Source organism: Canis lupus, chromosome 13 (genome assembly GCF_048164855.1).
Source record: "Canis lupus baileyi chromosome 13, mCanLup2.hap1, whole genome shotgun sequence".
In the NCBI taxonomy this organism is placed as follows: domain Eukaryota; kingdom Metazoa; phylum Chordata; class Mammalia; order Carnivora; family Canidae; genus Canis; species Canis lupus.
The window spans coordinates 11,805,694-11,827,500 of NC_132850.1; the positions used below are offsets into that span (position 1 = coordinate 11,805,694).

Here is a 21,807-nt window from a genome sequence, read left to right on the forward strand (position 1 = left end):
CCTGGCCCTAGAATGTATTTGTTATTCATATTACTTGTTTTAAAAGGATTAAAAGCTAAGGTAGATCTCTATAGTATTTCAGTTTTAAATTCAAGAAATCTGTTTCATATCTAATCTTAAATGTTAAAAATAAAGAGGTATGGTACAAAGCGTACTAATCAAAATTCTTATATTTGAGTTCCGGCTTTTCGTTTACTAGCTATGTCCTGTTAACCAGATTACTCTTCTCCTCTGATCATCAATTTCTGCATTTGAAAATTTGTGCTGTAATACCCCACAAGATTGTTTAACAAGAAATTAACATATGTAAAACATCTTTGAAATGTATGTGAGACATCTTAAGATTGCTTATAAGTAGGTGGACATTGAATAAATCAAGCAAATTTGGATTGAAAACTAGGCCTGAGACTGAGCTATGTAAGCCTCCATTTTACTTTCTCTGAAATGGAGCTAAAAATATCTTGGCAATTAACCCACCTTGGAAAATGAGCCCTTACATTAACAATAACTAAGTTATTCAGATACACATGTTAGAGAAGAATAGGCTGTTGAATTGGTATGTATGGTACTTGTAATGGAGCAGTAAAGGATAGGGCTGAAAAGTAAAGAAGTAGACAGGGTCTACCTTCATTATGGAAATCCCTGAAGTCCAGCTAAAGATTTTTGTTGTTCCTAGGCAGTGGTTAGCTTTGGAAAGTTTTTGAAGAAAGTGACACTGTCAGACCTGTACCATAGATATAAGCAATGTGGTAGTAGTTTATAGGATAGATTAGAGGGGAGAAATTCGTGGCAGTGAGACTGAACAACTGTATACATTTATGTATGTTATAATTGTGGAATGTCCGGCACTGGCTAGAAAATCATAGTATAGTAATAGCACAATGTAGTTCACAAACTTTTTGCCTCCTGAATTCACAGCCTGTTAGCTTTTGTGTACCTTTTTATACCTATGTATTTTCTAGTATCCTGATTCTCCCACACCCTCCTTGAAGTGCCTAACAAAACTGAAGAGAACAATTCTGCTTCTGCTTCTGACGTAGACCTGTGCTAATGTGTTCTGGACTTTCTTTTATGGAGCATTTCAATAGAAACTATTGATTTTATATTTCTATATAAAAACTGTCATTTACAGTCTTTTAAGGAATTATATTTACAAAAGTATTTCTGATGTTAAGTAGTGCATGGTATCTGTATTAAAGATATTGGAAACTTAAATTTTTCTAGCAAATACAATTATGAAGAACTCCAGAAATCAGTAAGACAGCAACCCATTATAGGTAAGCAGTACAAGCAGGTACTTCACAGAAAATATGAAAAGATGCTTTGTATCTTCCATAATACAAGAAATACAGATTAAAATTACACTAATACTTTATTTTCACATATCATAATAGCAAAAATTTTTTGCATGTGTACCTAAGCATATGAGAAATAAGATAATTACAATGATACTTCTTATAGCATGGTTTATAATATCAAATTGGAAATACTTTAAATATCATTCACACAGTGGAATACTATTTGACAATTTAAAAGAATGAAGCCACTTTACATATGTTAATGTGGAAAGATGTTCAAGATACTCTGTGAAGTGAAAAAAGTGAGATGTGTAACAGTGTGTATATCTCCTTTTGTGTTATAAAAATAATGTGTGTACATAGATTATAAAAAATGCAAAATACATAGACCAACCACCTGCTATGACTTCAACCATCCTGGGTTTCAGATATATGTAACATGGCACACAGAGCATTTCAGATAGATGTATACTTCACTTTTACAAATCCCAGTAGGCTATCCTCTATGGGTTAAATGGAGTGGACCACATACTCTCCCTTCTCTGTGTCTTCTTTTGCCTTCATGCCTACTTGGCCTTTCAAAAACAGGGTCCCCTCCTCTCTTCTCACCAACCAGATGTACAAGATGGAACTTTCTGAATGGCCGGTGAGGTCATTTGCATTAGGCCAGTGTTACTTACAGTCCTTTATAGTGTAATTCAGGGCCCATTGGAAGCTGTGAGTGTCTTATGGGCCACAAACAAGTCCATAACTGTATGTCTTTTCTTTAGATCTTCTGGGTTAATAGTACAGTTCCATGCACTAGCATTTTTATGTATGTCTAAGGATTTCTTTTTTTTTTTTAAGATTTTATTTATTTATTCATGAGAGACACATAGAGAGGCAGAGACATAGGCAGAGGGAGAAGCAAGCTCCCTGCGGGAAGCCCGATGCAGGACTCAGTCCCAGGACCCCAGGATCACCCCCTGAGCCAAAGGCAGACACTCAACCACATAGCCACCCAGGCATCCCTGACTAAGGATTTCTAATAGTCTATTGTAAGAGTTAAGATTGGGTTTGGTTCTTGTAACACAAAAATAAAAATTAATAGTAGCTTAAATGAAATAGAAGTTAATTTCTCTATTCTCTTCAAGAAGTTCAGAGGTAGTCTGTCCAGGCCTGGTATGGTAGTATTACAGAGTCAGAAATTCAGGTTCCTTTTATCATTTGCTCTCCTGTGTGGTACAGTTCAGGCTATGTCATGATTCTGGATGACTACAGGGGATTGAACCAGCACTTCTGCTTACATTAACCAGAACTTGGTTACAGAGCCACATTTGTTTAAATGGAGGCTGAGAAATGTGTTCTTTATTTCAATCAGCCATTAATCCACCTTAAAATAAATATGTAAGAGATTTCCTCATTAAGGAAGATGTGGGAAATATTTAGTGACGATTAAGTTTCCACCATTCCTATTAAATGAGTAGTTAAAAGCTACTACAATTCTATATGCTTAATTTGTGGGTGGACATGTTCAAAATCATTAGAATTCTTGTGATTATTATCAATATATTTTAAATTAAAAATTACTGTTAATTTATCTCCAGTTCTTTATTGCTGTGGTTCCCCCACCCCCTGAAGTATGGAAATGATGAGATCAATAGGCTATGTATGGATCCTTTCTCTCTTCCTCAGCAGTCTGAAATTAGGACAAGGAAGTGTTTGTGTACCATTGCCTTTCAAAGTGTGTACCATGTTCTTCTACCTGTTTAACAGGCCAGTGGTTAACCAGGGTAGTGTTATTCCTCTCAGAAGAGAAGATCAAAAAAATCCTGCCTGCATTCTTATGAGGCTGCTTTTCTAGTCCTTGGTACTGCTTCTAGGTGTTCACTTGGAAAACCAATGGGATGAGATCTTTGATCTGGCCTGAAACTGCCTACTTTCTTGCCTCTGCCATAATCCCTCTCCCAGCCTCCCCAAAAGCTTGCCTGCCTCTCTCCAGTTAGCTGTAGTAGCCCATCACTTGAACTTCTAATTTCCTTATTTGTAAAAACTTTAGTCACATGTTATTTTCCTCAAAAATATTTTATGACCTGAGTATTACAGTCTGAACAATGAAAACTGATAAAGCTCTGTACCCAATGAACATTTGTCAGCTTATTTTATGAAGAGAGTTTGGTTTTACTTTAGGGTTTTTATGTTTGTTTAACCTGTGACTTTCATATGAGAATTATTTTTACATGAGGCTCAACGACATTTGCATCCTTAAGATTTCAGAGTGCTATCCCAACATTTCCTTCAGGAAGTGAGAGGAAAAAGACATCATCCTGGCATCACCTCACCTTCAATATCTGGCTGTCTCCTTTTAGAACTTCTCCAATTCGTTGCTGCCTATCGGTCCCTGAATTCAGCTTTGGAGCCAAAACTCCAGAGTGTCAACAGTTCTTTCCACAAATCAATCTACACTGATTCTTCACTCTTTAAAACTTACTAGCTTGGAGTTTTTTGAACATATCAGGCTACTGACATTACTGGGCATTACCAAACTTTTCTCTTTGCTTCTTCTCTTTTTCATTCTTCTTTTTTTCACTGTCATCTAATTTTAAAATTTAGCTCAAATCAAAGATAAGTTAGTTACTATATCCTGCTTTTAAAATTTAGCTCAAATATTCCCTTCATAAAGAAGCAGCCAATCAGTGTGTGTGCTTAGACCCTAGACCACCTCTATACTAACACTGAAGTTACCACTCCTACCTAGACAGAACGTTGAACTTTTGACCTCCAGAGCTACCTGGCTTCCAAAGCACAAAAAAATGAAGTAGTTTTTCCAAGGTCACATAGCTAGGAGATGGCAAAGCAGGAATTTGAACCAGGTGGCATGGCTTCATGCTGCCCTGCCTCTATTCTCACCTTGTACTTACGTTGAGTCATGGTTGGATGCTGGGCTAGGTCTATGAACGTTCATATATAGGAATAGGATTATAGAAGTGAGCAGTGTACTGGAATGATCCTAATTGGAGCCTGGTTTTAAGACAATAAATAAGACACTGTAAGGGACATTTTGAGGTGGTTGGGGATATTTGAATTTGGACTTTATATCAGATGATATTGTAATAATATTAAATGTCTGAGGCATGATAAAAATAGTATGGTTGTGTAAGGAAATGTTCTTGTGTCTTAGGAGACAGTCCCTGCAGTATTTAAGGTGGAGGTGTCAAGAGGTGTGCAACTTTAAATGTTTCAGGGTAGGAAGCATACGATGAATGATAGAACAAATATGGCAAAATGTTAGTAAATGATAAATCTAGATAGAGGATAACTGAGTGTTTATTGTTGTATCAGTGTATCGGGTCTTTGTATTCATAAACCATTCCCAAACTTAAAACAAAAACAAAAAATAGTGATGTGATTCTGGTAATGATGGTGATGATAATCATGATAAAAAAAAGGAAGAAAACAGAAATAAAGTCAGGTCCCAATTTATATAAAGGAAATTATTTTGTTTTTAATGTATTTTAAACTGAAAAATTTTAAAATCACCAAAAACCAAAATTTTACTGAAAAATTTATGAACCACCATTTATAGAAATTATCCTATCAACCATAAATTATTGAAAACACAGATTATGGATGTTCTGGTACTCAAAAAGAAACAAGAAAACTTCCTTTTCAGTCCATCAGCAAATATTTTCTGAGTGTCTGCTCTGCTTGGCTTATTTTGAGACTTAGCTCATTTCTTCATCTCTGATGTTCTATGATTCTGCAATGCTAAGTGTCTAAATACAATAGCTACTATAACTCAAGGCCAAGTCACATTGGCTGGTGTCAGCATGGCATTTCCTAAGCATCAACTTAGTACCTTAGCTCTTGGATTTGAATGTGAAGATTAGTGAGGCCCGGAAGGCAGGGACAAGTTTAGCATCCCAAACACTATTGCTAGTAGAAATGAAAGAACTTCATAATCTTTAATATATTTTCATGGCTATCATTTCTCTTGAAATTGCTTTCAAAACCTTTATTTTGCATGGATAGTTCTGGAATCTTCACTCTAACCACTACATTTCATTCAGCACTTACTATGGGCCAGGTGTTGTAAAGTAGGCACATTACCTGCTTATCTACAGTTGAAACAAACACCCATCTTGCCCCATGGTCACGCAGCTGGTAATGCAAAACTGGATTTAGCACAGAGCTTTTTTATCTCTACAATATGTTACCAAAACCTAGATCACAAAGAGGGAGGCTGAGGAGAGTGTAGCTGGGCTGCTTGCCTTTGTCTACCAGACTTAAAACCTCTCTGCCAAATATAAAGACAAAAAAAAAATTTAATGTCCTAATCTTGTCACTTGTCATGTGGTACTGCAATTAAATTTTTGCTTCCCCATATACCGACACCACCACCCCAACTCTTTGAGGACAAGGAAACTTTGTTTTATTGATCTTTATGTTCTCAGTGACTAACAAATCAGCGCTCTGTAAATGTTATTGAACTAAATTATTAATGGGCCAAAGGGAAAAATGGTTATAGTAATGGAAAACAAAACATTTTTTCCTGCTTTTCCCCTATACTAGATGCTTTTGCTTCACAAAAACTATTTTCTGATATGCTGAACTCAATTCTCACTATTTGGGCCTGTGTTTAATTGAGCTCAATAAAATAATCAGAATGTGAGTCTGAGGCTCATTTAGCTGTTCCTATAATCTAATCAAAGAATTTATGTAGCCCAAATTTAGTAGTATTTTCATATTATTAAGAGTTTTATATTTTACTTATTACTACCATAAAAAAGCAGAAGAAAATTTTTTTATTGAAAGCTTAATAGGTTAGAGAGAAAAGATCATTTTAAGATTATTCCATTTCCCTTTTCAAAGCTAGTATGGGAGTCCCCCCAGCCTGAAGATTCTCTTCTGATTACTCTCTTTATCATCCCCTTTCTCACAGTTTAGAGCTTAAAGTGAGAATTTTTTTTAGGTGTGTTTTCCTGGCATCTCATGTTTAAACAGTGTCAGGGGTTTGTGTCCCTGGAACGAAAACTGTTTCTCCAGAGCCTTTTTTCTCTCAGCTTCCAGTGAAAAGAGGGGCGAGGCGAGCCAGTCGCTTACCACAAAGCAATGCCACCACAAAGGAAAGATTAAGGGTTTAGAGAGAGGTCAATGTGGGTTTTTCTCTAACTAAACACTTTCCTAAAGTTTCCTTGTGGAAAAATAATGAAGTCATCTCAGAGTTTTTAAAGAATTTTTATTTCTTTTTCACCGTCTGCATTCGCTTGTCTTCTCAGCATGGATGTTTAATCTTCCTAGGCTTTGTGAATTGGCCCAAATGAATAAGTAGTGAGCTGTCTCTCTAGGAGCTAGAGGCTTATTCTAAGGGCCTAATCACTGAGTAAACACATCTTTGCCCTCCCTCTCACAACTGCGATATAATAGTCGAGATTCTAGCACAGTAACCTGGATATTGCAGGGACCAATGCTTTGAAATGCAGAACGGTTGATCCTCCAAAACAGACAGTGCCTGATCTTCGCCTGCCTCTTTCTTCTTTTTTAAATTAAATATTGCCAAAGAGATGCTGTTTTATTGCTTGATATTGTGCATTAGTGCCCTGGATTTCCAAGTTTAGTTTCAGTCAACACTGTCGGCTGCACTTAGAGGGAACTCTGCATGTTGGGTTTCTTAGTAGCCTCTTCGGCACATGTGTGTTTGGTTTGGAAGAGCATTTAAATTAAATCAGTGAGATAGCAATGTAAATCGCTAATCTCTTTCCCAAAGTCTAAATGTTCCATTGCAGCATTCTTGAGAGAAATGGGCATTTTAAAGATTTAGCCATTGCCATTGTCTGGTTAGAAATATGCTGATTTAAAAGTGGACAGCTCTCTTGTTCCCAGTGTCTCATTAAATGTAGTTGCTGAGATACGATCAAGCAGAATTAGAGGTTGACATCCCTCTGTCTATTCAGCTCGAGAGCTCCTAAGAAGAGGAGCTCTGAATTTGTTAGTGCTGCCAGGTTCACGTTCCTTTCCCCAAAGCTGCAGATTTCTAGATTCTTTTACTGAAAGTGGTTTGGCATGCTGCTGCCATTTGGTGTCTTTTTTGCTAGGGGGTGGATAATCAGCATTCATGTTTCTTTCATCAAACATGCTGAGACCTATGCTGGCTTTTAGGGATGCAAAGACTGAAAGAGACTCAGTCTCACCCTTGAGAGACTTTGTCTAGAGGGGAAACTGGTAAACAATGATGATACTAATTGGGAGGAGATAGAGGCACAGAAAAGGAAGCTCTTAACTCTGCCTAAGGGAGTCAGGGAAGGTTGCATAGAGGCATTTGCTTTGAGACTTAAAGGATGAGTAGGAATTTACCAGATAAGTATCTCTTCAACTATGTATCTGATTACAAACTTCCTAGAAGCCAGCTTCTGGCTTACCTACAGACATCTACATTGGATGAAGAGATCTTGAGTCTGTCTTGCTCACATTTTATCACTATTGCTTCCTACTGGACCTGACACCGCATTTCAACAAATGCTTGTCAAATGAAGGATTAAATTAATTGAAACATGGAAACAGCTACTGTTGGAGTAATTAAGCTACTTCTACTTCTACTTCAGGAATTCTGTCCTTATTCCCATTGCTTGTTGTCTCTGAGGCCCTAGAAGCACTCCTATATGAACAGTGGCCAGTCTGGCATCTTCACATTCTATGAGCGCTCCAAGCCTTGATGGTTGATTTTCTACTACTGCTGTAGTATCAAGGAAGGAATACGAAGCTTGGAGTCAGTCAATCCAGGTTCCCATCCCAACTGTACTGCTTACTTACTAGTTGTGGTAGAATTTAGGACAAGTCAGTCTGCTTTCTAAACCTCAGTTTCCTCGTATGCTCATAAAGTTAGAGCATAAACTACTTTATGGGCTTATTCTGGGAATTAAAGTAGATAATGGGTATGTAACTAACTGCCTCCTATTCATAGTAGATGCTTTTAGAATCCTAATCTACCTATATACCGTTGGCTACCCTCATCTAGTACAGAATTTACCTTTGAAGAAAATATTTTAAATGATTACCTTTTTATTATTTTTATAATTTGAGTTATTTATCAGTATAATTCTAAGCATCAAATTTCAATATTCTTTCATCAATATGAACCTTATATTTTTCTGTAAATGGCCTACTTTTTTTTTGGTATCCCACACTGAATTTTTCATTATCATTACATCCTTATTTAATATGAAGGGAAAGACCCTAAGCTTCTTTAAAATTTTCCTTTGCCAGAATTTCACATTTTGGTGTGTACATTGTATTTACCATAAAATTTTATCTTTCCATTTCCTGCAACTGACTGTTCTTAAACTCCGCTCTTCTACAAGGTAGCACCAAGAAATTAGTCAATAACAATATAAACTCTCTTTAATCATCGTGGTCATTATTGTTGTTAAAGCTGACATGTTGCAAATTGTGTTGCTCAATTTCAGTTTTTAGTTTCAATTATTTTATTGACCATACAAGTATGACAGAGGACACTATTTTAAGAGAGTAAATGCCATTTCTTGAAAGGAAGTTTATCAAGCAAAGGGGAAGGAATAATTCTCAGTATGAGAAACCACAGGGACATTTTCTGAAATATAGACTAGAAAGAATTCATGTGAAGTGAACTATTTTCTACCATCCTTCCATTGGCAGTTAGCTGTTACATGATCTTACACAAGGACTTTAATATGAGAACACATTAAGGACTTTGAAATTACCTGTGGAAGTAAAACACAACTTCATTTCAGACCTTTTCCTTTCAAGTAGAAGAGACTTCCCGTGTTCAGATTAAAAACGAAAAATACATTAAGAGAGATTTTGGCAACCAATCTTAATCAGTATTTTTTTCTATGTACAAAGTTGAATAGTTCAAAATTAATTTTCCCTTTCTAAAGTATGCTTTAATATGAAGAATTGTAAATCCATTTTATTTAAAGAAAATGGATTTCTATGGCATATTCTGCTTGAGATAGGCTTGCACATGTTAACAGGAATCTTGACAGTGGCCTCTAAAACAATGTAATTATCCTAGACTCTTTAGTATAAGGAAGTATAAGGAAGCCAAATTTATTCATCTTAGTAAATGCTTTAGGAACTCCCCAAGTGTCAGGAACTCTTTTAGGGAGTAGCATGTGATTTTGTCTTTGTTATTTATATTGACCAATTATGCCTTTCCAAAATTCAAGAAATCTTATGTTATTGGATATTTTAATTCATCAGTCTTTTCTCCTCTTTTCAGAGAAAGCTTCTTGCTATCTACCTCCACCATGATGAAAGTGTATTAACCAACGTGTTCTGCTCACAAATGCTTTGTGCTGAATCTATTGTCTCTTATCTGAGTCAAAATTTTATAACCTGGGCTTGGGATCTGACAAAGGACACCAACAGAGCAAGGTAATACTGTTGTTCACAAGTTGTAAGTTGGGTTTCTAGTTTTTTTAAAAAGTTATCATTGTATTTGGTTTCTTATCATCATTAACATTTTCATCCTCAGCATTAAATTCTCTACCATTACATGTAATTATATAAAAGCTATTTGTTGAAGCTAACATGTGCAGTTATTTACAGTGTGAAAATATACCTTAATTTATAAAAGATTTCTAAATCTAAGAATAACCCAAAAACAAAACCAAAGTACATTGTTTTCATCTTTTTGCAGTAAAACTGGTATGGTACATTTCTATGTACTGAATATTCTAATGTTCTCCTATGTTGTTGAGTTATTAGAGGAAATCTGTATTTTTAATAATCTTCAGAAAAAGCAAGGCAAGTCTAACATACAGTCTTAGTAGTGAGTTTATTTTTTAATAATTCCAGTGAAGAAGGCAGGACATTCTGGACTAGTCCATGGAGTTGGTAATAGCTTAACTCTAGCATATACTAATTGATGTAATCGCTTTATTGCACCCATTCTTTTGCACACATCCATATTCTTGGTAGGAAAAACAATCCTTTTCCTCGCTGTCAGGATAAATTTACTTAATTTGTTAATCATAATATCTATAACTGATGAATAATTCTTCATATTTTGCCTATTTGAATTTCCCATCTGAAATACATTTCATCATGTTTAATTACACATGTCGCCATAACATCCAATGATGTTACTTTGGGTGTGTTAACACAATAATAATCACAGGCTGCTGGTATATGAACAGGGAGATTAAATTAATTCATTTCAAGGCAAGCCTATTGTAGTTAGCTAATTTATTTAAATGAACATGGAACAATTAGAAATAATCTGATTTGTTTTTTTATTATTATTTTTTAGCTCACTGAACTTTTGCTGATCATTTAGACTTTGTTTTATGTAATCTAAACCTGAAAAGAAAGATGATGCTTCCCTTTATTGTGAAGCAAAAGAATGTTGAAGCAATTTTTTCATCTAATACTTCATTTCTTTAAGCAAATGGTTAGGAAATTTCACAGGATGACTTCGTTCTGCCTTGGAAATGTTCCCTGTTATACATAAATAAAGAACCTTTAGCACCTGTATTTGTTTAAATTAAATCAGGTTATTATTCACACTCAGTTAAAGGTGATGAAAAGCAGTGCCAAAAACAGATAAAAATGCAGCATCGAAGGTCTTTCATGAGGCAAAATACATAGACTGGAGACTTGGCTAAATCTTTTGCCATTCACTGGCAGTAAGGAATCTCCTCCTTTCCTTTTATCCACAACTTGATGGAGAAGGAAACACTATTTCTAAACCATCTGTAGTGGCTAAGTTCAGCAGGCTACCTGCTGTTATTTTGTTCTTTCCTCCATTTAATTCCTTAGTTCCTTTTATTTTACAATGACAAAAAATTGCAGTGTAGTTTCTTTTGAAAAATAGTGTTTGAGGGTTTTTTTTTATGACTGGCAATCAACAGCCATGTAATTGCTTTGTTATGTTATACTAAAGAAGTCTGTTAAGTAGCACAACTTTGATACACTAGTAATAAGAGTTTGCAGGTTACAGAGACACCTGTGGTGACCAAAGCGACAGAAGCTGCTTATTAGAAAGAGCCAGTACAGCTGTGTCCTATTAACTCCTTATGACACTTTTTTTAAAACACAAAATAAAGGCCTTGTTTAAGGCTTTAAGAGCTATTCCTCAATGGATTGCAGGACTGACTATGAGGTATGATAGGCTATTTTAATCTGCATTTACAAAAATATGGCTTCTCATTATTATTATTACATTCATGAAAATGAAAAGAAATTAAAGACTGAAAATAGAAACATCTAGGAATTTGCTTTAATAAATATTTATAGGAACAAGAAACAGCACCAAGGTGAGAAAGAGAATGTTACGATTTCTGGAATTTAAGATACTTGGCAATCCTTCCTCAAAATCGAATTCTACCCATTACAAATTGAAAACTATTTTAAGTTAAGGTGTTACAATTATTTCTATGAAGCAACAGAATTATGTAGATGGTTTTCATGTACAGCTCATTATTATTGTTAAAGCAAATGGAAAAGTACACATTTTACATACACAAGATAAAAATTCATTGGAATGGGATATTCCTAAAAAAGAGTAAAAGTGGATTTCCTTTTGACATATTAAACTGTAAGAAAATTTTAATAAACTAGGCTGATTTATTGTCCAAAAAAGGATTAGCTTAGCAACAATTTTCTGGCCACTCATCATAGATTCATCTAAATATATTGTCTAATTGAGTTTCTTTGTGATCTTACTTAGATTTTTTTAGCAGCACATTTTATCCAAAGGTGTTTGTCATAAAAATTTACTGCATTATCCATTTGATGCTATTAACACTAAGTAACAAAACCTCAAACTTTCACTCTCAATTCAGTAGAAGATTGCTGCACTAATATTTATTGGTCAGTGAGCTATATTTCAAAAGTTGCTGTGCCATCATTTGCATATTACCAGAGAGTTAAATATGACAGATTAATATGTGAAAATATAGAAGAGATTTCTAGGCATCACCAACAAGATTATTGCTGTGGGTTTCCTTTTAATTGTGATTTTCTTATGGCAAATGTAAAAGTTTGGAAATAAATTCCTGGTGGATGGCTTGTCTGGTCCCATTATCTGGCTGTTCTAGTTCATACTGATCAACCAGTCTTAAAAATCCTGAGCCTGTAAGCTGGTTAGTCGGGGTGACTCCTTAGTGGTTTTCTGGGACTACCCCCTGACATGATAGCTGGGAACATTGGTACCCAAGATGGGGAGGAACTTGCCAAGCAAATTTGCTTTTGCTTCAGAAACACTCTGTTAAACCTACAGAAACATTAGTCCTCTTCAGTTTACTGTGAATCTAACATAAGATAAGTGAAGGATACTGAACTTAAGTGAGTGCTTTGGTAAAGTTATCAGAATGTGAAGGTCAGTTGTGGTTATAAGGTTAAATTTCCTGATCTGACAGATGTCTATAGAATGTCACTGTTGTACACTGCTGTGATGTTGATATGGATTTCCCACCTCTGAAGTGATTCTAATAACTTTCTAAGTTCAATACTTAAGTTGACCAGCCTATATATAATAGATTATGTGGAGAAAGACAATCATCATATGGTTTCACTCATATGTGGAATATGAGAAATAGTGAAAGGGAGGTGAGGTAAAGGAGGGAAACTGAGTGGGGAAAAATTAGAGAGGAAGACAAACCACAAGAGACTCCTAACTCTGGGAAACAAAGGGTTGCAGAAGGGGAGGGTGTGGGGGGATGGGGTAACTGAGTGATGGGCACTGAGGAGGGCACTTGATGTGATGAGCACTGGGTGTTATACTATATGTTGGCAGATTGAATTTAAATTAAAAATATTTTTAAAAAGTATTAGAACAAAAAAATAAAATGGGATAGAATAATTTCTTGAAACATTCCAAATATGAATTGAGACATCAGATTTTAGCAGTAATGATTAGGTACCTATCATCTCCCTCACTAAATTGTGGTCTTCTGGAAAGGCTTATTCATGTTATTTGTCTCATTCAATAAAGCACTTTAAATTTGCAAATTGCTAGAAGAAAGAAAATAAGCATTTGGTAAATGAATGTATGGATCCAATTCCACCAAAGAATGTGTTTATAATCTCAGTATTATACATCCAAATGGAGGTTTCTTTCCTGTAAAACTCTGTACAGTCTTGTTGGCCGCCATGTCTGATTGGAATTCAGGTCCATTCTTTCTTAAAGCAGTAGGCAGTAAGCCCTCGTTAGCCTTAAGAAGTGCTAGAAGGTATAATTTCCTAAATATTCATCTAAACAATGACTCTGAAAGAAACAGTAGGATATACTTGTAAATGAAAAAGCTAAAAACAGATAATAGTAAACAAGGAGATCCTGCAAATCACTTCTGAAAGTGCCTAAAAGAGTATCTTAAGAAATGTATATTTCCTTCATGTTTATTCATTGAGTAAACATTTACTGAATATTTCATATGAACCAGGAATGCTGCTTTGCACTGAGGATGAGAAGATGAAAAAGATACAGTACTTAATGTTCAAAATACTCATAGTCTAGTAGGAAGACAGACATAGAGCTAATATGTAATATGTAATATGAAGTACGTGCAGGGTGCTTTGGGAGTACAGATGAAATTCATAGGGAATTACTCTACCTGGGTGGGCCAAGGAAGGACTTGAAAGAAATGACACATGGAAAAATGAAATTAGAAGTTTTGCTTTTTTTTTTAGAGAGAGATTTTTATATTCACAGCATTCCTAGTTGCAGATATTTTCTATTTTTATAAAAGAATATTGGTTTTTAAACCTCATACTTAGAAATGAAGGATCAATGGTTTACATAATTGTGGAGGAGAGAAAAAAAAATAGAAGGATCTGGTCTGAACCAGATTGAGGAGTCAGGTCAACCAGTAGGGATGGACAGATCTCAAGTTGTTTTGTTAATGATTCATCCCAGTATTGGCATATGCTTACAAGCAGACAATGGAGCAGAGATCAAATACTCTTTTGGATCCAGAAACGTGTTGAAAACTATCATGGATTTAAGTAATACAGTAAAAATATATTTAAGGACAATATATTTCTAGTGAATAAATGCTTATGTTATAAAAGAATAATTTATTAAAATTCAGGACAGGTATCACCTCTAGGAAGCTTTGCCTTTGTCCATCATCCTCTTGCCTCTCAGTCTGAGGGAAAAATGCCCTTTCTTTGCACTCCCATAATGTCCATAGACTAACTTGTATTGATGGAACTTATTATGCTGTATGGTTATTGTCTGTCTCCCTATTAGGTTGTCAGCTCCCTAAAGGAGCTATGTCTGTAATCTCAGTGTATTACACAGTGCCTTTGAAAAAGTCAGTGTTATATTAATAAATAATCTCTACTAGTCTTACTAATAATGAGGGTGACGAGCTTGGGTAGTGGAAAGTGCATGGAAATGCTGCTGTAGGAGTTCCCTGGGTGGCTCAGTGGTTGAACGCCTGCCTTCAGCTCAGGGTGTGATCCTGGGGCCTTGGGATCGAGTCCCACATCAGGCTCCCTCATGGAGCCTGCTTCTCTCTCTGCCTGTGTCTCTGCCTCTCTCTCTCTCTCTCTCTCATGAATAAATAATAAAAATCTTAAAAAAAAAGGAAATGTTGCTGTACTGTAAATGTGTGATCTTCCCCCATACCCATTAATAGGATTGATCAAGCAAAAGCCTTCATTTTCCTTATAAAGTGAACAATGTCCAGACTAGGTACTCTGTCTTCTGTTGTTCCTGGAGCACTTTAGAATATTGTTGCCTGTGCTATGGTGATGGTGCTGATTAAAGGAAACATGTCCATTAGACCAGCGTGCTAGCCTGGCTACATGATGAATTATGCCAAAGAGCCAGGCAAGTTCCATTTGGGCACCATTTGAATTAAATATAGACAGTACTATATAAAGCACTAGCACAATAAGCATTAATTTGCTTCCCTCTTTTAGAGTTATTTGCACATCTTTGGTTGCATGGAACATCGGCACTTGAGTGCCCTTGGTGTGAAGCTGTGAGTTTTGGCTGTAGTTGCTTCATCAAGCAAAGCTACATAACATGTGGCACAGTAAACCACCAATATTAACCAATACTAAGTGGATTAATGGATATCTCTTGTTCTGACCAGGAGGACCCACAAGGCAAATATCTCCAGCTGGTATAGGTACTGGCTTAGATGATTTAATTCTAAAAAACTTAAACATTGAATTTGACTATGATAGTGCCAACTGAGGTCATCAGCCAGCTGTAAGCTGTTTATATGTAAGTTTCCGAGGTGCAATGCTTAGCACATGCTACAGAGTATTAAAGCATGCATGCTACAAAGTACTAAATTGGACACTGCCCACTATTTCTAAGTAGTGTTCTGAGTAGCTGCAGTTACCTGGGAATTGCTGACAATTACACAGGTTGCACATGTAACATATACAGTGTTGTATTAAATTTTTCCTCTGCAGTTAGTACCAATGTTCACAGAATTCTATTGCCTGTTAATACTAGCTTTTGAACTTAATGCCCCTGGGTGCGGTATTACAGATCACTGTAAACTTCTGCTGCTATGCTGACAGGTACTTGTTAGCCTTAATATTCAAGTGATAGTTTTCCACATTACTTAATCTTTGGCAAGAGTTAATTGACTTAAAGCTCTTATTATCAGTAGGCTGTCTTCACCTGCACTTTCCATCTCAGTAATTAGCCATATTCACAGTGGCATACCCTTAATTCCAAACTACTCAGTGCTTCATGCCTGGCTGAAGCCTAGATGACCATGTTACTCTAACCCTACACCTCCATTTGATCCAGCAAATATAGCCCAGGTGTGGGGTCTGGGTGGGATACACAAGGAGTGTTAATTTCCAGCTGCTTCCCTCAGAGCAGATAGGGATTCTGCAGAAGTAGCTGGGAAAACAGATGGACATGTTGTGGTCAGGGAACCAAGACTTCATAAGAGCCTTCATGCCAGATTTCCATATAATTTTTCCCAATCTGCTTTATTCCCTTTGTGCTACGTTTTCCTTCCAGTACTTTTAAAGGAAATGTATTGCCATCCTAAACATCCCAGGTCAAGGGCTTAATTAATGCTTTAAAATAAAGGTTCCAAAACACCAGGAGAGTTTGTCATTTTCTCCCTGGTTTGTTTTGTGAAGAGGGAGGAGAGAAGGTGAGGAGGAACCCCTCCTGTTCCATGATTACATCCTACCCACTCATTTTCTCCTTTTCTCCTCTGCTTTTGATTTTTAGTGGCGGTCTTAACAGAATGTCAAGATCAATTTGCAGCCTGGTTTAACTCAAGGTTTGCGTTCTGCCAGCAGCAATTGTCCCTGCAAACAATGCCGTGTGTTCTTGTAACTTCAGAAGCTTTTAGAAGGATCATGGCAAGGGCAGCATCTAATGACTTTATTAGTGTAGGGTTTCAAAATGGGCTCAGTAATTGTTCATATCTCTTTGTCAGCAAGTCATAATTACTGCTCAGCATTGTCCAAGGGTGCACTTGTGAATAGTTCTCTAACAGTACTGAAAGGAAGGGAAAGAGAGGAAGATAAAAGGTGATGGCCTCTCATGATTGAGAACCAGCCAGTTTGTGTATAGATGATGGCTAAACAGTTTATAATACTTCACTCTTTTTAAAATAGAAGATTATCCTTTTAAAAATTTTCTTTTTGGGTATTTTTAAGTGACTACTTTGGAAACCTTTTTTACCGATTTGGATACTTCCCACAGTACTACCTTGTACTACAATCATAACAGCCTGGTGACATTATATCTGAATCAAGCTGTATATTTTTCCATGACATTAATCTAATTATTGCTATTAAGGAAATGTGCATTTAACTCAGATACAGTTTTCTATGTGTTTTCACAGTCTGTGTGAAAACTATTTTAGAAAAGAACAATACAAAGGTGATAACTGTTGGCAAGACAGTCCAAAAGAACAACATTGTAAGTTTTTTAAAAATCTTATTTTTCTCATGCACTAAATCTTTCTTGTTACTCTCATGGTGTTCTCTTTGGCCTTTCTGCTAAATCCTTTGTGTTTTGAATATTTGAAGTATCTTGATTGTAAGAGTCACAGAATTAAAAGAATCATTGCCTTTTCAAGAACTCCAAGTTTCAGCTTAATGCCAAGCCTTTGTGCTCTGATGCCAAATTCTTTCCTGTTCTGTGACTCTGAACTCATATACGGTTCTGTGCAAATATTCACTCCCAGTAGTTGGTTATCCTAGTATTTTAGAGTATACAGATTCAAGTAAATATGACTGCCAGAAGTAAAATACCTCTGTTCATATAGTGTTTATATAGAATAAAAAACATGAGATGTCTAATGAAACAAATTCTAAAAATAAGACATCTCCAAAATGAAATACCAGATTTAAGTAATATACTTCATTATCGCTTTTGCCTTTCGTCTTGCCTGAAATTGAAAAGATTTCAAGAGATTTATTTATTTTCTTAACTGCTTTGTTAGTATTAATAATTTTTATATTTGTGGTTGTTTCTGAAGAGTTTTTACTAGTCATGTCATCTATTCCACTTAAATCAGTAGCACAGTTCTCATCTTCCATAAATACTGATAGTAATACACTCAGAAAAATTATAAAAGAAACATGTTAGTTCAGTTGTATAAAACCAGCTCTGGAAACTAGTTCCTCTGACATTTTTCCAGTATTTGCCTGTCAGTCTACATAGATACTCCAAAGAGGTTTTGGTGCCCAATTTTCTTAATGATCTATTGGCTAAATGTGCCACCAAAAAATTGAAAAAGGAAATAACTATTAGTCTGGAACTGGGGAGTCAGATGAAATCCTGTTTCCTATGTGTTTGGGTAATTTATTAGGAAATATTTGGTATCCTTTCCTCAAACATGTTTTGTGTCTCTGAACTTGATTGCATTATAGTAATAAAGTGACAAAATAGTTTTATATTATTAATCTTAGGGATTTTGGTAAAAAGCCTTCTGTTAATTTATCTTCTATTGGCTCAGTCTGTAGCCACAGCAAGAATTTCAAGAATCATCCTAAACAGTCTCCTTCTGTGTATCTTTTCCTCAACACATGATCAGCCAAGAAAGTCCTCTTTAATGTTCTTTTTTATACATCTCAACTAAGGAAAGAATGAAGCAAGTTTATATGAAAAATAAAAAGCTTTGATTGCTGTATCTCGATCTCTAAAATTCTCTTTCTGATGACTTGGACACAATTGTTTTCAATAGAAAAATGAGAAGTCAGCAAGATTTCGTTTTTAAACTAAATGTTAGTAAAGTATGTAAGTAGATTATAGCATACTGCCCTTACCTGTTTGTAATAGTTTAGTCAGAGTGGCATTAGTGTAGTGTAGCTAAGAAGCCACAATCATTTTCTGCCTCTTTCACCAATAAAGTTAACTTCCTTACCCTTAGAACTGTTCTCCAAGCTCATGCCATTTTTGACAGGAGCTTCTACTGAGAGAGTATCAGTAGCTAAGAACAAGCCTATCATTACTGCTCTTTAAAAATTAAAACACAGGGCAGCTGGGTGGCTCAAGCCAGTTGGGCGTCTGACTTCGGCTCAGGACCCTGGGATCGAGCCCCATGTTGGGCTCCCTGCTTACTGCTTAGCACAGAGCCTGCTTCTCCCTCTCCCTCTCCCTCTGCCTGCCAGTCCCCCTGCTTGTACTCGCTGTCAAATAGATAAAGAAAATCTTTAAAAAATAAAAATTAAGAAATATTTAAAATCAAAATACATAATAACTACAACCATTAAAGTATCTACGATATGCCCAACTCTATATACGAACTCATTTAATCCTCACTGTATATACATTACCTCATTGAACTACAGTAATTCTGCATGGTAAATAGCAAAGGTCCAATACCACATATGTGGAAACTATTTTTGGCTCAGCGAGGTTCTGTAATTTACTCAAGGTCATGTAAATGGTTATACTAGAGGTAAATCCCAGATCAACCTATGCTTTTCTGCTTCATAATGCTTCTTATCCCATGACCTTGTCAGACTGGATTATTTAACAATAAAAATGTACTGAATAACTGTGTGCAAAGCCTTGTGGGGTTACAAGAGAAATATAACACATGGGCCTTTTACTCAAGGAACAAATAAACAAGGGATTCACTAAATCTTAGAGTTGCAGGTTAGAGGTATTCTCAACATCCAGTTTTTAGCCATGCAGGCATTTGTCCTCATAATGTGTTTACCTGATGTTACTACAGTTGCTACCTGAATACTACCAGGGACAAAGAAATTAACACTTCAAAAGGTAGTATATTTTTGAGCTACTCTAAAAGCTAGAAAAGGTATTTGCTACAGTGCTTCTTCCTCTACAGGGCTTCTGCAACTTTCTCCCTCTTGGTTCTAGTTTTGAATCAATAAGCCTAGCTTGGGAATTAATAAACCTAACTTCACTTCTGCATTACGGTCCATTCTCAGTTTAACCACAGCTTTCTTGTTTGCCCTATTTTTCTTGCCTTTCCTTACAAAGTATGTTTATTTCCATTGTTCCTTATATGCTAGGATATCTAGACCCAGCCCATTCTAAAGGTGCCCAAAATCAAGAATATTGCTCCAGAGCAGGTTTATCTCATGCTATGCTCAATTCTATTCTGTAATTGTATTATTGACTCCTACTCAACTGAGGTAGTCAACTAAAACCCGCTACCAGTTTTTCAGAGATGAGGCTGCTGAGAATGGGCTGGGTTGTTACTAAACTAGATCTCTACCATTCTGTACTAATGTAGTTGACTGATAGTATCTTTTGAAGTTCAGATTCTATTAACTCTCCCAAGAGTTATCACTCATAAATGATGTTGTAACTCCTAACATTTCTACTGTTATCATTCTTGATAATCTTTTCTGTACCTAGAAATATCTAACTCTAGAAATTTTTTTTCTTATTTACTATACTTAGATGTGGTCATCAAGAGAAACTTTATCACCTCAAATATTTTTTATTTTTTTTTAATTTTTATTTATTTATGATAGTCACACAGGGAGAGAGAGAGAGAGAGAGAGGCAGAGACACAGGCAGAGGGAGAAGCAGGCTCCATGCACCGGGAGCCCGACGTGGGATTTGATCCCAGGTCTCCAGGATCGCGCCCTGGGCCAAAGGCAGGCACCAAACCGCTGCGCCACCCAGGGATCCCTCACCTCAGATATTTTTATTTCAAGCACCTGACCAACACTTCCTATCCCTATCTTACTTGCTTATAAACCTTATATATAAGGTATATATATATATATATATATATATATATCATTATGCCCTCTAATCTCTTGACCCTACCACTTTACTTCGTGTACCCTCTTCTGTCTCCAATCTCATTTCTCTCTTTGTCCTATTTAGATTTCAAAGTCCATCATTATCACTTCCTTGGAATATCTTAAATTCTGTCATTCCGTCTCCCTCCATTGCACTCAGTTTTTTGAACCCAACTATTCACCTTCTCTATGCTTATGCCCTTGCATTTGAACACTGCTGGAAACACTCACACTAATATTTTTCCTAAGTAAACACAACTTCAAGCAAGTACACAATAATACTGAGCAAGCCTACTGTGATTCTCTAGTTTTTCTTTCTCCAGATAAGATGGCTATTTCATACTACTACTCTTTCATTAAACATCTCATGTCCCTCACTTCTCCCTTTCTCAGCTATCCTCACTAGCCGAGAAAACAGAAGTCATTTGATAGAAGTGACTCTTAATTTTCTTTCTTCTGGTCTCAGTGTTAAATATCTACTCTTCAAAAAGTCCTATTAAAACTTTAGAGAAAGCTTCTTCACCATCATTCTCTTTCATAGAACTCTCTTAGAACTTTTCATAATAAGTCATTACTTTTGATTATTAAAATTTTGCTTGCTAATTCTTACACTAGAACATAGGATTCCTAAAGGCAAAAATACATCAATCTTCCTAGCTTTGTTTCTTACTGCAATTCTCAGTAACTACTTGTTATATATATATATACTTGTTAATATAAAAATGCAGAATAGCATAATGGTTAAGTTTGAATTAATTTGGATTTATCAAACTAGGATTGGAATTTTAGCTATGCCAGTAGGCCACCATAGTGACATTGGGCAAGTTGCTTAACTCCTCTAAGTTGCAGTTTCTGTATTGGAACATGGAGATTAAAAACAACATCCCTTAGAGTTGTTAGAAATAAGTGGGATAATTGATTTTTGAAAAGTCTGGCACAGAGTAAGTGCTTAGTGCATTTTATCTATATATGTATATTTGATTTCTTTATCTCAGATATTTATGAAAATGTTGACAAAGCCAAATGGTAAGCTGTTTGAGACTACTGTCAGTTTGGTAGTGGTCTATAGGTTCAGTTTTTCAGTGACAGAGAATTTATCCAACTTAGCCTGCATTTCTGAATCTTACCCTGAAGGAAGGATACTTTAAGACACTTCGTCACTTCTTAGTCAAGTTCAGATAGTTGAAGCTTAAGGAGTGTTCATGAGTTCTCAACCTGGTAACCTCATAGTTAGGCTTATTGTGTTCTTAATAACCCATGTTGACTCCTAGTCATCACTACAGTATTCTAAGTATTCATAAGCCATTTGTCTAAGTGACTTTTC

General features: G+C 35.9%; 1 protein-coding gene across 4 annotated transcripts in view; it reads left to right on the forward strand.

Moving 5' to 3' along the window:
* Nucleotides 1–21,807, forward strand: part of FAF1 (Fas associated factor 1) — a 460,794-nt gene that overhangs the window by 332,115 nt on the left and 106,872 nt on the right. For all 4 annotated transcript variants that reach the window (XM_072772177.1, XM_072772178.1, XM_072772179.1 and 1 more), the window contains one exon: nucleotides 9,535–9,689. In XM_072772177.1, coding sequence (XP_072628278.1) covers nucleotides 9,535–9,689 — 155 coding nt within the window. The remainder of the gene's footprint in view (nucleotides 1–9,534; nucleotides 9,690–21,807) is intronic.